Source organism: Elephas maximus, chromosome 25 (genome assembly GCF_024166365.1).
Source record: "Elephas maximus indicus isolate mEleMax1 chromosome 25, mEleMax1 primary haplotype, whole genome shotgun sequence".
In the NCBI taxonomy this organism is placed as follows: domain Eukaryota; kingdom Metazoa; phylum Chordata; class Mammalia; order Proboscidea; family Elephantidae; genus Elephas; species Elephas maximus.
In genome coordinates, this window is record NC_064843.1 from 18,042,259 (window position 1) to 18,059,920 (window position 17,662).

Below are 17,662 nucleotides of genomic sequence, written 5' to 3' on the forward strand. Positions count from 1 at the left end.
AGTGTAAGACTGGGCAGGGTTTGGTTCTGTTGTACGTAGGATTGTTGTGAGTCAGAACTGACTCGATGGCACCTGAACGACAACAACATCTTTGATTCTTTGCATCTGAAACAGATTATGGGTTGGGCCTAACCCCCACAGTTCAGTATTAGATCCCCTTGACCTCTAAATTATAACTTTCTGTGGATCAGAATGTTTTTTATTTAAGTGAATTCCTCTTTTTAAATCAAATTTAAAGTTGGACCACCGACCTCATATAGCTTGAAACGAAAGAAGCTCTTTATTAAAGTTCTTCAAAGATCTCCTTACAATGTCTTGCTTTTTTATCAGAAAAAATACCCTGACCTCTTGTGCTTCTAACGGTGCCCAATTTCATTGGATTTTAGGAAGGAAAACAGGCTTCGCTGGCTGCCGATTTCTCCATCACTCAGTTTAAGCATCTTGGCCGGTTACTCATGGTGCATGGCCGGAACAGCTACAAACGGTCAGCTGCCCTCAGCCAGTTCGTGATCCACAGGAGCCTCTGTATCAGCACCATGCAGGTGGGTGGGCAGCCGGCACCTTTGTACAGGTACACGTGACTGCATCACGCAGGTGGGTGGGCAGCCTGCACCTTCATACAGGTACACGTGACTGCATCACGCAGGTGGGTGGGCAGCCTGCACCTTCGTACAGGTACATGTGACTGCATCATGCAGGTGGGTGGCCAGCCTGCACCTTCGTACAGGTACACGTGACTGTATCACGCAGGTGGGTGGGCAGCTGGTGTCTTTGTACAGGTACACGTGACTGCATCACGCAGGTGGGTGGACAGCCTGTACTTTTGCACAGGGGCCTATGGCTACACCACGCAGGTGGGTGGGCGGCTGGCACCTTTGCCCAGAGGTACATAGGTACGCAGTTATGGAAAGAGCCTGGGAGTTAGACTATGCTTTGCAGCTGTTGCCACCACCGAGCTGGTTTAAGTTCCCACCTGGCCACTTTCTAGCTGGTAGACCTTGGGCAAGTCACATAATTGCTTGGTGCCCCAAGCTACTCCATTAAGTACTGCTAAACATCCTTGCCTTGTGGAGTGGATGCGAGCATTGGCAGTGGTGTCCGTCCAGTACCCAGCACATGGTAGGTCGAACATGTATTGTTCTATTTAGGGCGAGTCCACTGGTTTGCCGGAGGGAAAGACACAGAACTAAATGCTGAATGAATACTCTGGCCCTGATTTTTCCACTTGCCAAGGCTAAGGCCAGCAGAGAACAACCGGAAAAGAAGAACTGACTTTTCTTGAGTATTTACTATGCCCTGGGCATCAGGCTAAGTGTTCCCACTGCAGTGTCTCGTAGAATGCTCATGATAGCCTGAGCCAGTATGTACTGTTGTTGTTCCCGTTTTACAGATGTGGTGACTGAGCCTCAGCATGGTTGAGAAATGTGTCCAGTGTCCTATAGGGATTTGCTGTACGCAGGCAGGTGGATCCCAAAGCCAGCACTCTTCTTCAGGGTCTCCTCCTTGAATGCCCATGATACAGAGGGGCCAAGGCCACCTCCACGGGCAGGGTAGTTCTTAGATCTGGGCCGTGTAGGAGATGGCACAGAGGTTGTCTTGGTGTCACGGTTCTGCCACCTGCCCTACCAGCAGAGCCCGCCTGGAAGTTGAGCTTAGTTCTCATGACTGCTAGTGCCCTTGGGGACCAACATCTTGCTTTTTCACAAAAGACTGTAGAGAGTATAAGGTATTTTCCCACCTTCCCTCTTGCCAACTCCTTCAAAATCTGTTATCAGGCTGGAGCCATTGACTATGTACTAGGGCCAAGGCCAGAAAGAGGGGAAGAAGACATTGAGGGTACCGAAAAGCTATTGACAGGTTTTCTACCTTGGGCATTTAGGTGAAAGTACTTGCCATTACATGGCAAGAACATAGGTGTGATAGATCGTAGAATCCACATCTCCTCTTGATCATACCACTAAGTAGCGATGAGACCCTGAGCAAGTCGCTTTACTCCTCTGGGCCTCAGTCTTTCCACCTGTAAAATGGGGATGACAAAACCTGCCTTGCCCACTCACACATAGTCTGCTCTGTGGAGATCAGATCATGAACGTGCCAGAGTTTGATGGCCACCAGGGACCAGGCAAACCAAAGGCATCCTTGCCATCATTAAAGCGAAACAGGGTCAAGTGTAAACAGAAGGTGACGTTGTAATTTGTAGGAGAGGTGTTTACTCATATGTGGAAGGCCTTTCAATGTGAGGCAGGTGGCCCAGTTGGAGCCACATACGAATCCAACCTTCCTGGCTCCCCATGCTTTTTGCGGGTGGTTTTATGTTTTAAATATCTATGGTATTTGGGAGTGGAGGAGCCCTTCAAGTGATTTTCATCAAGATGATCTAAACCCAAGCAGCTGTTTGTTCATGTGACCACTTCAGTACTTCAGTTATGCTAACTCATTGGTGGAGCTGGGTAATGCTATGTTTTAATAATCCCCGGTTGGGCGAGCTGACTTCCACCATGCCCACGTGTTACCATGAGCATGAATTTTTTTAGAAGTTCCAGGATGAGGAGTTGGTTGTTCCTTGGCTCTAATCCTTGTCCGCTGTGTTGAAAGTGGCCGGCTGCGCGCCACCCCCAGTTAGGGCTACACCTTGGTGCTGTGTTGTTGAAGACACAGACACAGTGTTTTCATTGTCCCCGGTACACTTTGCAGACAAGGCTGCATGGTCAGCACGACCTCCTTGGAGAAAGAGGCTCCTGAGGTTGATCTGCAAAATACACACCAGATTCTTGGCATTTTTGCAACAAAATGATCCTTCCTATGTGGCAGCCCTTCCTGGGGTTAGGAGTCATTTAAAAGGTGACTTTCCTGATGCTGTGGTCCTCACATTGTGACTGGGGTTGGGGGGCAGGGTGCTGTATACCATGGCTGTGGCTCTCTGTGGCACCTGAGTGCCACGTGCCCCCTCTGTTGCCCCAGAGTAGGTGGCAGGAGACCTCTCTGGGTAGAAGCTGTTCCTAATCACTAAGACAGCCCAGCCTTTCCATGCTTGGTTTTAAAAAAGCCTTTGGGCAGTGGTTGTCGCTGGCCTCCCTTTGGTTTCATACTAATAAGTATTAGCTTTGGAAACCACCCTTCTTCTTCCAGAGAAGGGCTAACCAGAGCATCGAGCCTGATTTTAGCTCCCCAGCTTATTTTTCACTGCCGGTAGGTAACATTTTCCAAATCAGGAAGCAGACGGATTTCAGTAAGGGTCTGTAACTACCTTTATTGCTTCTAATTGCAAAAGTAACACGTAACGTGCTTTGTAAAATTTTCTAAAAGCACTAGACTGTGTAATAAAAGAAGTGATGTGCTGTCTGCAACCCCACCCTCCAAGGTAGCTGGTGTAGAAACCTTGGAGGAGATTTTTCCAAGTTTGCACCACGTACATGCCGGCTTACTTATCGGGATGCACGTCTGGGGAGGTGGTGGTTCCAAGTGGTTGGGAGTGTGGCTCTAGGGACGGAGCTGGGCTGGAGTCCCAGCGGTGCTCTTTGCCTCTCAGCTCACCCTTCTGTAACCTGTGGGTGACATTAAGACTCGATCTCTTGGGTTGACCTTGTGATCCACTGAGATCACATACAAAGCGTCTCCGTGTCCAGCACATGGAGTTTAATAAATGCTCACGAAGGGGCTGAGTGAGAGGGGGCTCTGGAGCTTGGCTTCCTGGGTTCTTCAACAATTTAAAGAGGTCCTTTGCAGCAGATTTACCCAATGCGTTACAAAAATTAAATGAGCAGATAAAGTATGACAGTGCCAGACATACAGTAAAAGCCATTACTGTTGAGCTGAGTCCAGCTCATAGCAACCATATAGAGTGCTATGTAAGTGGTAGGTATAGTTTTTGTCGTACAGAACATACGATGATTTGTTTTTTTCCACTTGTGATGATTTTCAGTGACATCTTCCTTTCTTTTCGGCATAGGCTGTCTTCTCGTCCGTGTTTTACTTTGCGTCCGTTCCCCTCTATCAAGGGTTCCTCATCATTGGGTAAGGAAATCCAGGCAAGGGATTAATTTTTTATGAAACCTCCTAACTATGCCACAGAAGAGAGAAGAAACATTGTGTAGAGACTTGTCAGTCCCCAAGTGGCCTTGGATTCCTGGGTCCAGGCAGGCCCACCCATGCCATTTAGACCCTCTTTGAATTAAACTCTTAACTGTTAAGCCCTTTGCCAGATTGAGGAAGCACTTTGCATTTGTACCTGGTAATAATAAACCTTTGCCCACTAGAGTTTGAGGGTATCAGCTCATTGACAAAAAACGCAGAGGGTCACAGACTTAGCACTTTCATTGGGGCCTTAGGAGGATAATGAAAGGGGGACCTGAAAACAGTCCTCCCTACTGTCGCCAACCCCGGCAGAACTTCCGGTTGTTGGCTGTCTAAGGAGGGCCACATCCTTCTCTTGGGGGGATATGCAGGCAGTAGAGTTTGACCCTGCATGCCACTGGTCCCGTGGAGAGGTGTCACTAGATACTCGCTGGCACCAGAACCACCCTGTTCCTCTCCTGGAATTTCATGGTGTTCCTTGTGACCTTTCAAAGAGTGTGCACAGTCTGTGAGTTACCCAGGTAGGTGGGTCTGGCTACCAGGTGCCCTATGGAGATGCCCACAGGGGCCACTCTTGGAGGTGAAGAGGCAGAGAATGCAGAAAGGCAGGCTGGCCTCATAAGGGTCTTATAAGTTTACTCTCCGCCTTACTGTGCTGGGCCTGTTGGTTTATTTTGAAAGTGAGTGCTGGAATTCTGCCCGCTTCTCAGTGGGAAAATGGACTGTCCTCTTGGCAGATCCAGGAGGAGTAAAAGGACCTGCAGGGTACAGCCGGGATACCTGAGCCATGTTCACGCCCCTCCACCCCGCGCTCATATTCTCCCCTCTCAACCCCGCCCCCTCAGCTCCAGGTGCACTGGCCTCCTCACTGTTCCTCAGATAGGAAAGAAACCTCCGGGCCTTCCAGTTACTGGCAGGACTCACCCCTCACTGGGTGTGTACTCAAATGTCACCTCAGTGAGCCCTCCTCGGCCGGCCTCTCTGCAATTGCACACACGACTCCCCACATCTTATTTCCTCTTTTCCTTTATTTTTCCTCCTGAGCATGTACCTCTAACACGATGTATTTTCCTTATTTGTTTATTGATGCTCCCTGAAGGCAGAAATTTTTGTCTGTTTTTCACCTTGAATCTCCAGTGCTTAAAATAGGCCCTGACACATAATAGACACTCACTAAAGGACTGTTAAATGAATGGGTGAATGAGTGAGGGAGTGAACAAACGAATGGAGATCGGGCTCTGGAGTCTTGGGTACCACGCTGGGTACTGGCTGGGTCTGACCTGTGGTGATTGTCCCTCCTAGGTACTCCACGATCTACACCATGTTTCCCGTATTTTCTCTGGTCCTGGACAAGGATGTCAAGTCCGAAGTTGCAATGCTGTATCCCGAGCTCTACAAAGACCTCCTCAAGGTTCACCGAGCCCTGCCTTCATCCCCTCCCTCCTCCCTCCGTTCCAGCTTTCTTCTCTCCCTTCCTCCTTCTCTCTCTTTAATCTATTTCACATAGACCCTCCATATCTGATTTGACCACACTTGACACTTAATGGGTTTCTTCCTTTTGGGGGAAGGAGTGGGAGTTTATACATTTTACTTCAGGAAGTAATCCGTGTGCATGTAAAGCACAGTAAACAGCACAGTGACAGGTAACCATGAAATAAACAGCCAGCTTAGAAAAAGCCCCTGACAGTCTCGTTTTGCAGCTGCAGCTCATGTCCCCTAGCAGTGTTCTTGTGGGGCGTGTGTGTGTGTGTGTGTGTGTGTGTGTATAATTTCATTTTTTGTCTTCAGGGGGTCTAATATCAGTGCTCTTAAAAAACATAGTCTTTCTAATGTATTGAGATATTTATAAACCACTTTAAAAATTTTTTTTTAATTAAAAAATTTTTTTTCACTTTTTTGATGAAAGCAGGCAGGTTTCCTTATCTAGTGAGTAGAAGAGTACCTGGAAGGCAGGGGGTGCAGCAGGTGAACAGCGAACCCTAACCTACTCTACTCTCTCTGTCTCTCACTTAGGGACGGCCTCTGTCCTACAAGACGTTCTCAATATGGGTGTTGATTAGCATCTACCAAGGTAAGGCCGGGGCCAGGCTGCCTGTCTTCCTTGCGCTCTGGTGCTGACCTGACCCCAGGGGGTCCCTTTCTGTCTGTACAGCAGGAAGGAGAAGGACCAGAATCCTAAAATGGTAGTGACTTATGTGCCCGGGGGAGATCCTGCTCGGCCCATTGGAAGACTGAACATTAAGCATAGGGAGAGTCGATATGGGAGGGAGTGCTGTGTGTTTAATGAGATAGTAAAGTCAGAGAAATATAACCAACACCTATGGAAACTGCTGCGGGGTTCAATCCATGTTCCACAGAGTAGTTCGTTTTGGGGATTTTCTTATGCAGAGTAAGGTCAAGTTGTAGTTTTTGAAAAACACACATGCATACATACATGTGTGTATATATATATATGTGTGTATACACACACACACACCACCAAACCAAACCCACTGCATTCAAGTTGATTCTGACTCATAGCAACCCTGTAGGACAGAGGAGAACCACCCTATAGTGTTTCCGAAGGTGTACGTCTTTACAGAAGCAGACTGCCACATCTGTCTCCCACTGAGTGGCTGGTGGGTTCAAACTGCTGACCTTTATGTTGGCAGCTGAGCACTTTAACCACTGTGCTACCAGAGCTCTTGAGATATATATACATACGGAAAGATGTGGTGAAACTCATGTGAAATTATGCACTACACATTAGCAAGGAAGCATAATTACGCTGTGCTTACTGGTTAATCTGTCCCTGCCTATGGGTTGCTGTGAGTCAGTTGACTTAACGGCCATGGGTCACGTATATGTTTATGTGTGTGTATTTATACACACACATGTATACGCACACATATACATATATATATTTGTCATTGTTCACCCCACGTGTGTCAGAGTAGCACTGCGTTCCATAGGGTTTTCAAGGCTGTGACTTTTCGGAAGTAGGTCATCAGGCCTTTCTTCTGAAGTGCCCCTGGGTGGGTTTGAACTGCCAACCTTTTAGTTAGCAATTGAGGGCTTAACAATTTGCGCCACCCAGGGACTCCACGAGAAACATATGTTTATTTCAGAGTCTCCAGGTATGGGTCCCATAGGCTGCAGGAGGCTTGTAAGACCACCTATTGGAAAACAAAATACCAAAACCTCTGTTTATATTTATTTTTTCTTCACTCTTTTTAGAATTTCCGTTTCTGTGTCTGTTTTACAATGCACATAATGTATTTTTACAGCGGTCCTAAGATCTATCTGTATCTGCACAGGCACGTGTATATATGATTTACACAGAAATGTATTTATATTTGGGGCTTAGTCTTAATGTTTCTTACTGATGGGAGGTACAGTGAAAGGGTTTAGATACCAGCGAAGTTGTTGGCAGGGAGTTAAATTCTTGTTAAAAAAAAAATTGGGGGCAGGGAGGTATTTTTAAGAGATATATCAAAGTGTAATTCATTGACCTGGTTGGAAAAGCAAACCCTACAGAAGGTTTATAATAACAAGCAGTGGTCCTCCATCCTGCCCTTCTCCATCCTCAACCCTGTTTCCAAGGGGCAGTCACGCTGAGAGTTTTGTTTCCAGAGTTTCCTGGCTGCCTCTATTAAGTCATATTCTCATGTTGCCAGTGTTTTAACCAACATGAAACCACTCCCCCGCCCCCCGCAAAAAAACCCAAACCCATTGCTGTCAAGTCAATTCCGATTCATGGCGACCGTATAGGACAGAGTACAACATAGGGTTTCCAAGGAGTGGCTGGTGGATTTGAACTGCCGACCCGTTGGGTTAGCTGCCGAGCTCTTAACTGCTGTGCCACCAGGGCTCCAACATGAGACGTTATCAATTCAGTTCCTGCTAGGTCAGGTGGAAAATCATCTACACTCTCCCCTTTCCATCCTCTCCTCAGTATAGGCCTATGATCCTTTTAATTTCACCTGGGTTACCCTTACAGTTTTAAACAGTATACTTAATATTGTTTCCTGTTCCATCAACTCCAGCTACTTTCTCTGCCTCTCTCCCTGTCCCCCTTTCTCTTTCTCCTTAGTCGTAGATTATTTATCACACAAGGTTGTCTTAGTCTCTAGTGCTGCTGTAACAGAATACCACAAAGTGGATGGCTTTAAAACAAATTTATTGTCTCACAGCTCTGGGGGCTCAAAGTCCAGACCAGTGGATTGGCCGTGTTGATGCGTCCTTGGGGCTTTGAGAGAGAAACTGCTGCGTGCCTCTCTCCCAGCTTCTGGCAGCTCCAAGTGTTTCTTGGCTGGAAGCTGCAGCATTACCTGGTGTCCTTCCTTCCTCTGCCTCCCTGTCTGCGTCTCTTCTTGTCTTTTACAAGGACCCACTCAGACAGGGTTAAGGCCCACCCCACTCTAGTGTGACCTGATGTTACCCTGATAGCATCTTCAAAGATCCTATTTCCAAACAGGGTCATGTTCCCAGGCACAGGGGTTAGGACTTCAGCAGATCCTTTTGAGGGTCACAATTCAGCCCATAATGGAGGTCGGGGGGAAAACAGAAGAGCAACAATGGGATGTGTCTCCTTGAAACACCTACAAAGCACCGCTTGTTAGCCTCTTTTAACAAGGGAGGCCTTTTGTGTCTAAGTGAAAAAAAGAAGTCAAATGTAAGTGAGCAAAGTGAACATTTGGTGGCAGCGTGTGCATGGAATTCACGTCCAACAGAGGGCCGTGTGCAGTGTGCCCACCTCTGCCCACCTGGTCTTGTCTCTGGCATTCCCAGGGAGCACCATCATGTACGGGGCACTGCTGCTGTTCGAGTCAGAGTTTGTGCACATTGTGGCCATCTCCTTCACGTCGCTGATCCTCACGGAGCTACTGATGGTGGCACTGACTATCCAGACCTGGCACTGGCTCATGACGGTGGCCGAGCTGCTCAGCCTGGCCTGCTACATCGCCTCCCTGGTCTTCTTACACGAGTTCATAGGTAAGACTCCGCCCACGTAAAGCCAGTCGGCCAGGGCCCCCCTGTGGGGGAACATGGCGCCCCAAGCATGTGTGTCCTGGACTCCTTGTCCAGTGGTCCTTTACACTGAGCTGCCCAAGTTTCCTTAGTGGCGTCCCTGAGGGACAAGTGACGGTTGTGAATCAGCCACCTGGAATTGAGGCTGTAGGGCATGATCTCAGTACAGAGACACAGAAAGCTAATTGGCTTAGAAGGGGGTTCTGTTTAATTCAGCAAGTATCTGTTGGGTTTCCCAGGAACCTCGGAGCTAGGCTCAGTAGAACCCTGGAGATAATGAGCATCCAGGTCCTACTTTAGAATAAATGATAGTCCAGTTGCTGTTGTTAGCTGCCATCAAAGTCAGCCCCCAACTCATGGCAACCCCTTGCACGATGAAACGAAACGCTGCTTGCTCGTGTACCATCCCAGTGATCAGTTGTGGATTGGACCATTGTGACCCATGTTGTTGTTCTTAGGTGCCGTTGAGTCAGTTGCAACTCATAACGACCCCACGTACAACAGAACAAAACACTGCCTGGCCCTGTGCCATCCTCACAATCGTTGCTGTGTTTGAGCCCATTGTTGCAGCCACTGTGTCAATCTGTGGAGTTTTTTGTTGTTGCTGTTCTTGTTGAGAATAATCACAGCAAAACATACTCCAATTTGACAGTTCGTTCATATACAATTCAGTGACATTGATTACATTCTTTGAGTCGTGCAACCATTCTCACCCTCCTTTTCTGAGTTGTTCCTCCCGTTAAACATAAACTCACTGCCCTCTAAGGTTCTTATTTAACTTTCGAGTTGCTGTTGTCAGTTTGATCCTTTGTAAATAGTTCTGAAAACAGCATCATGTTCAAGGCAGACATTTTTTACTAGTTAGCTAAACAAACTATTGTTTGGTTTTAAGAAGATTTCAGAGAATATTTTTGATTTAAGGGTTAAAGATTATCTCAGGGCAGTAGTTACAGAGGCTCATCCAGCCTTCATGGCTCCAGAAAGTCTGAAGTTCATGAATATTTTAAATTCTATTGTACATTTTCCCCCTTTTGATCAGGATTCTTCTATAGCATCTTTGATTAAAATGTTCAGTAATGGTAGCCAGGCACCACTCAGTTCTTTTAGTCTCGTGGCAAAGGCAGCAGTTATTTATGGAGCCAATTAGCCAGACATTCCATATCCTTCTCCTGTTCCTGACTCTCCTTCTTCCTCTGTTGTTCACGGTGAGTAGAGACCAATTGTTGTGTCTTGACTGGCTGATTTTGTGTGTGTGAGTGTGCGCGCGCGTGTGTGTTCCAATAAAACTTTATTTACAGAAATAGGCAATGGGCCAGGTTTGGCCTGTGGGTTGTAGTTTGCTAATCCCTGCTGTAGAATAAAGATGAAGTCACTGGCTGCTTTCATCTGTAAAGCCCAACTCAGAGGCGGTAGGTAGCCCCCTTTATTTTTGCAAAGCCTAATACACTGCTCTCCTTTTCTATTGAGGTATTTTTAAGCTTCTGTCTGTGTTATCGAAAACAAAACAAAATGCCCTCGGGGTGAGTTCTCTCAATTCTAACTCCTTACATGCAGAAAGAACTTAGCTCTGAGGCTGCTTGCCTCCTAAGATGCTTATCTCTGCTCATGATTGCAGGAAGGCTCCCTCTGGGGGGAGATTTCAGTTATACGACCCTTTTCCCTCCCTACCACGTTGGAAGGCAGCAGGGGGCTGGGTTCCCTAGCAGGGGCTGTGGTGTAACAGAGTTGCTGGACCTGTTTCTTTCTCACAGGTGTTCTCAGTGGGGGTGATGTCACCCCCCTCCCCCTGCCAAATAACCAAACCTGTTGCTATCAAGTGGATTCCAACTCATAGTGACCTATAGGACAGAGTAGAACTGCTCCCAGAGGGTTTCCAAGGAGTGGCTGGTGGATTTGAACTGCTGACCTTTTGGTTAGAAGCAGAGCTTTTAACCACTTGGTTCTTGGGGGGCCGAACAAACCTTACCCCTTTTATGTATAAACTGCAGGTATCCGTGTAGTACATAGACAGTATAGCCGTGGCAGTAAAATTTCATGGCGGGGGTCAATTAGGAAAAAAAAAATTATTCAAAAAAGGCTCCTACAGGGGTAAAAAAAAAAAAGGGGGGGGTAGTAATCAAAAATGGTTGAGACACCCTGCCTTACCATGTCTCTTTTTATCAGCTTCGAAAGCTCTTAAAGAGCTGATTCCAACTCATAGCGACCCAGTAGGACAGAGTAGAACTGCCTCATAGGGTTTCCAAGGAGCGGCTGGTGGATTCCAACCACTGACCTTTTGATCAGCAGCTGAACTCTTAAACCACTGTGCCACCAGGGGTCCAAAGAAGGTTCTAGTAAAGGGTGCCTCCTATGAAAAATGAAGTTCTAGAACAGTTTCATACTTGTCTCAGAAATCTCTTAGAATGGGTTTCCTGAGCACCCATTGTGTGCTCGGGGCTTGGGGCTGAGGGATCACAGAGGTTAGAGACATGGTCTCTGCCCTCAGGAAGCAATGGCCGCCTTAGACATGCACCAGTCACAACGAGGTTGAGGGAGAGGCATGTGGGGGGTTCTGCAAGGTGGGTGGAGCCTTGGTTGGGGCACTTAGTAAGTGCCCAGGAAATGCCAGCTGCCTTTTCCCAGCTGTGCCCTGCTGGGACACGCCATCCCGGTGCTTAGGACGTGGGAAGGTGTTTCCTCCGGCACCTTCTCTGCATACTGCTGAAAACCACAAGGTGTCACTCATCTCTTGTGAAGCCTCCTGGCTGCCAGGGCTCACACTTGCTGCAGCGGAGGAGAAGGGAGTGAGCACTGGCCGGCTTAGTTTGAAGCCCCCGAGGTACAGCTTGTCTCTGACAAGGGCATCTCAGCCTGCTTTGATCCATGCCATAGATCCGTCCGTGGCTTTCTGAGACGGCATGACAGGGACAAGGGGAGAAAGTCACTGGGAAGCAGAAATGTGCGTGGGAATGTCACTTTCCACTCTGCAGCAGCCAGTTAACTAGGGAAAGAAACTCCAACTGCCAGATTCCAAATCAAAAACACCTGGAGGAATTTTTTTGCCCCCTAGTTTCGCTTTCCTAGTTGTTGAAAAGAGCATTTCACTGACTATCAGGAAGCTACAGAAGCAGGTTAGAGAGAGCAGTCAAGCCGCCAGCCTCTAGGATCTAGTGTTGTTAGATGCCACCGCATTGGCCCTCGACTCATGGCAACCCCACGCACAACACAACAGCACGAAACACTGCCCAGTCCTGCGCCATCCACATGACCAGTTGTGGATTGGATTGTTAGCGATCTGTGGAGTTTTCCCTGGCTGATTTTCAGAAGTAGATGGCCAGGCCTTTCTCCCTAGTCCATCTTAGTCTGAAAGTTCTGCTGAAACCTGTCCAGCATCATAGCAACATGCAAGCTTCCACCAACAGATGGGTGGGGGCCGTGCACGAGTTGCATTGGCCGGGAATTGAACCCGGGTCTCCCACATGGAAGGCAAGGACGCTACCACTGAACCACCCGTGTCCTCAGTAGGTACTGTTAGCCCGTGCCAAATCCATGGCAGACTTGGAGTGGAGGAGAGGAGGGAATGCTGGGAGCAGCGTGCCTGTGACAGGAAACACTTTCCTTTTGATAGCTGTGATGACTTTCTGGCAGCACGCGCCTTGCGGATCATTGCCGCCAGCTCACTGCTGTCTTCTGTTTCCTCCCAGATGTGTACTTCATCGCTACCTTGTCCTTCTTGTGGAAAGTCTCCGTTATCACTCTGGTCAGCTGCCTCCCCCTCTACGTCCTCAAGTACCTGCGGAGGCGGTTCTCTCCCCCCAGCTACTCGAAGCTCACGTCTTAGGTCTGCGCTCTCCTGATGGACAGAGTTCAAGTGCCGTCGACACTAGCGCCACCTATGGATTGTGCAGGAATTGTTAATGCGTGCAGTTTTGATGTCAAGAATCTTCACAGCTCTGCCTTGACCTAATGCTGAATAAACAGGAGGGAGCTTCCCACAGGTGCCTGCAGACCTGTGTTGCCCCTGTTTATTCATGTTTGAATGAATGTGAATAAGTTCAAGCTGATGGCTCAGCCGACAGAGTTATATGGGTCACTGGGCAAGCTTCCTAAAGACTTGAATTTTGTTGTCATGTGATCAAGCTTCTGTCTCGAGGAAGAAGGGTTTTTTTTTTTTTTTAACGGTCCTAATATGTGTGCATTCTTTATGTCTTTCTCTCAACTGTTTCAGAGAAATGCAAAGCTCTTGGTTTATGTTTGCAGGAAGACAGTGGCATTTGATAAAAAGTTACACAGGCAACATTCTCAATTTGGAATTGCCACATAGTCTCTGTATGGGGGCCCTAACGTATTTAAACAACATTAAATTCTTAGAAATAAGACTTTGTAAAAAAAAATGGTCATGGAGAGGAGAGGGAGAGAGCTTGCCGGAAATCCACTACGTTATCTTTGATTGGCTCAGCATCTCCAGAGCTTGCAGTAACTTCACCTGCCACCTCGTAAAAAAATTTCAAAGGTGTTATCTTACTTTGTTAGGACCTGGTAGCAATTAACAAGTCAGTGGCTATCAGAGGACAACCCTCCAGCGTTTTCAGCAGAGTTGTTTTAGCAGGAAACACGCCACTGAGCGGCCCCTAAATGTGTCGACAGTGTGATAAGAGACTCAACTAATTCTTTAGACAACATGGCAGATGTGACTCAGATCCTCAGAGTCCAGAGCGGAAAGGTCAGGGAGCCGGGGCTCTTCACCGCTGCAGAAATCTGTTTCCTGTTAGGAGGAATTACTGAGCATGAGCTGACGAAGGCAAAAACATCTTGCAGTGTTGCCCTTCATTGGTGGCAGCTTAAAGCAAGGAGCCCTGCAGGGAGGAGGCTGCAGCTGCGGCTTAGGGATCTGGGCTGTGCTCCGCAGCGGACACATTTCCAGGGGGACTTGCTGAAAGGCAGCCAGTAGTAAAGGTTCCTCCCCCAGCAGGATGGAGGACATGCGTGTGTGTTTCCTATCAAGCTGTGGCTTCTTGTTTCAGGGGAAGAAGGCAGTTGGGGAGCATTGGACGTGGAAGGGGAAGGCATTCTTGGGTTTTCAAGGCACTTCTTGCAAAAGCCACGTGTGCAGGCAATAAAGATGAAATTAGTGGACCTTCCCAAGTTGAATGTGGTTGATATCTTGGGCTCGTGCATATCCTTCGGCCCGTCAGATGATACTTCTTGTTGCCAATTCCCAGTGCCCTCGGGCAAACCAGGCATGGCGAACTGGGGAAATGAGACAGCCCTTGCCTGTGGAGCACTCCTGATACACTCATGTATTTTTTTCTTGGACTGCTAGAACTTACTAGAATGTCAGTAAGCTGTAGGGCATGATAAATTGGCTGTTGACATCACTTCTACTGTGTTTTAATACTCTGCAGTTTGGCAGTATTTCCCCTTCTGCCACACTAGATACATTATTGCATTGAATGAATGGTTGTTTAGAAATAGACTGTTTGTCCAGAAACTTCAGAAAGGTTGAACAAGTCTGACTTCTTCATTGGGTGATTTTATGAAGTTGTAGAAGTAGAGGAGGAGAAAGTTGTGCTTAAAAGTTTTTGAAACCTCGTCTGTTTTGTTGGAAGTCGACCTGTAAAACCAGAAGACCCTGAGTTCACAAACACTGAACGTGGCCTTGTTCACAGATAGGTGATGGCTTCTGCAGGTAGATAGGATGGAATCCTTGTTAAGAAATCCCAGTTGTTTTCAGCAAATAATAGAGAATGAAGATGGTCTCTCTGGTCTTAATTTCCGATTTTGATCAAGCTGCTGTATGAGTCAAGTTTCTAAGTGGGGCTGGAAAAGCCATACCTGGATGTAAGTAGAAGGTACTTGTTAGTGTTATCCAGGAGGCTTCTTGCTCTCTTTTCTCAGCCACACTTTGGGGGAGACAGTCAAAGGCGAGAAGGACAACAAAGTGGAAACTGCCATGTGGTCAGACCACACTGGCAGTGGGCAGCATGCTGATGCACCCCCTGGTGGTCCCTGAGTGTGTAGGCGTGCACACGCCTCACTTCTCAAGTACAGGGATGGGAACAAAAAGGGCAGAAGCCTCAAGTCAGCTGACGGTACTGGAGCGTTACCTGCACAAACCAGACTCCATGAACATCTGGGCACTGCTTGGTTGGTGGGTCATCTTGATTGTGTGGAGAAAACAAACAAGCAAACAGACAAAAAAACTGGAGCTCTTTCACAGGAAACTCCTGAATTTGTAAACCTTGAGCTGACGTCTTCTTGACTGACAATCTAGAAAGAACTTACAAGGCACCACTGACAGCTTTTCCTCCCCTTGGGACTCAACGGGGCTTCAGTTGCCAATAGCAAATTTAAGATGAGATCATAGGGCCACGAGGCAGACGGTGAACACCCCTTAAACACTTTTCCTTAAGGTAAAACAAACAACTCCCCTCCGCCCTCTGATAGCACCATTTGCTTCTGTCAGAGTCAAAGCCTTTATTATTTTTTTTAGTATGTTTTGGAGATGGTCGTGGGGGGTGGGGGAGCAGGATCTGTTTGGGTTTTTTCCTTTACCTCCTCCCTTCCTCTTTAAGAAAATGAGCGATTTGCTTCATCTTAAGTAGTGTCTTATATCTGACAGCTTTGGTTCAGTTTTGAGAGCGTGCGTGCATATGTTGCCTGTGGCGCTAGATGAGAATGGTTGAGCTGCCTGGACAAAGAGAAGGAGGACAACCCGGTCATCAGTCTACAGTCGGAGCAAACCACCTGTTTACAGCTACCTGGAACTGGTCGGCCAATTGCTGACTTTCTCCCGCTTTTGGCGTTATTACATCCCAGATCCCAGTCCGGCTTCCCTTGAGCAAACCCCTTTTCTGTAGCAGTAATCTTAAATACCATCGTCTGTTTACCAACATTTCCTCAGTGTGTTTTCTGCTGAGTTGAAGCCACACCAGTGGTTCTTTTTAATGTAGTTTGAATTTTGTGCTCATTCAAAATGGACATTGAAATGATGTGTTTTTTTCCCTCCAGACTTTTGTTTTTATATGTTGTTTGGTTTCTACTGGGGCGCTGGGGGTACACTTGGGGGGGTGCTCACAGCTTTACCGGGCAGTGTTTTAAATCCTTGACAAATTTTAGGTGGGGCTACATGTTCCTGTGTGCCATCCTACTTACGATAGATGCTGATCAGCCGTTTTTCTCTAGTCTTTTTTGTGCGTTTGTGTGCGTCTGTGCATGCGTGGTATCGTCTCCAGTTTTCTGAAGAAATGCTCGGTTTCTGTTGCATTAAATTGCCATCACTCCCAGGTTGGGTTCGCTTTAAAAATACACAAGGAGCTTTGTAAATACAACCAATTATATCCCTTCCCCCCTTCTTTTAATGTAAAGCTTTTTGTTGTTTATATATACTTCTTAGGAAATGTTGCCATGAATTATGTCTATTTCTCCTTGGAAAAAGAATCCATTATGTGTTTGAGTGGAACTGAAGTGCTTACGCTGCGTGAGCAGCATCCTAGCACCTTGAGTACTATAGCATCTTCTCAGCCAAGGCAGCATTACCAGGCGGGGCTCTGTCTTCTCCGTCACCGCATGGTTTGGGTGGACAATGTCAGTGAATGTTGTGTTTGGGGGGATCGGGGGAGGGCATGGCCTTTGCAAACAAAAATTGTGGCTAATTAATTTTGTTGCAGTGGGGTTAACTTTATACGCATATGGGAGTCCACTGTGTCCTTGTTAGTAGATCTCTTTATGTGTAATCCTCATTGCAGATATTCCCCAGGACAGCGTGTTTTGATTAGCGGGAAATTCTGGTACGCATGCCTTAATTTAGCAGGCACTCCCAGATGATTTAAATGCGCGATTCTGTGATGACACACATGTGATCTTTCGTATTTCCGAACGGTTCTTCTTTCATCGTTTGCCAGCGTGGCCTGATGCTGTTGCCCAGTAAAGCTTGTGTACTTATGCCTTTGAGGATCATTCTAATTTGTACAGAAATGTGGATTCTGGTGTCAAAAGGAGGGCTTTTTATTTCATGCTTATCCCATGGTACATAAAAGGTAAATAACATTTTTCCCAGTTAAAAATATCATTTTGATTTTGGTAAAAAAAAAAAAAAAAAATCCACGCATGTTGTCCATTTCATGCATGTCAGAATTTCAAAAAGCGGTCGATATAAATGGAAAAAAAGGTGGAAAACATATTTTCTGAAGTTAATAGTTTATTTATACAGTTTTTGATGCCTTTGGATTTTTTTTTTAATCTAGCTATGGAAGACTTAGGAAGAAGCTTAAATTTCAGGCGAAAGAAGTTGTTAAAATCTGTGTGTAGGGGGCAGGGGGCTCCATGTTTTATTGATTTAATCCAGGGGTGATTTTGTGCACCAGGGGACATGGTGGTAATGTTTGGAGACAGTTTTGGTTGTCACAACTGGGGGAGGTGGGAGCTGCTGGCATTTAATGGGTGGAGGCCAGGGATGCTGCTAAATACCCTGCAGTGCAGCCCCCACGACAGCAAACGACCCCATCCCAATGTCAGAAGCCGTGGGATTGAGAAACCCTCACTTCGTCGGCACACGGTCTGTTTTAGCATTTGTAGGAGTCTGTCTTCGTTACCAAAA

At 47.1% G+C, this 17,662-nt stretch overlaps 1 protein-coding gene across 4 annotated transcripts in view; it reads left to right on the plus strand.

The window, feature by feature from the left end:
• Positions 1-17,247, plus strand: part of ATP9A (ATPase phospholipid transporting 9A (putative)) — a 148,650-nt gene extending 131,403 nt beyond the window's left edge. For all 4 annotated transcript variants that reach the window (XM_049868746.1, XM_049868748.1, XM_049868749.1 and 1 more), the window contains exons 23-28: positions 387-542; positions 3,950-4,014; positions 5,377-5,485; positions 6,088-6,145; positions 8,845-9,048; positions 12,768-17,247. In XM_049868746.1, coding sequence (XP_049724703.1) covers positions 387-542; positions 3,950-4,014; positions 5,377-5,485; positions 6,088-6,145; positions 8,845-9,048; positions 12,768-12,904 — 729 coding nt within the window. In that variant the 3' untranslated portion in view covers positions 12,905-17,247. The remainder of the gene's footprint in view (positions 1-386; positions 543-3,949; positions 4,015-5,376; positions 5,486-6,087; positions 6,146-8,844; positions 9,049-12,767) is intronic.
• Positions 17,248-17,662: the final 415 nt, after the last annotated feature.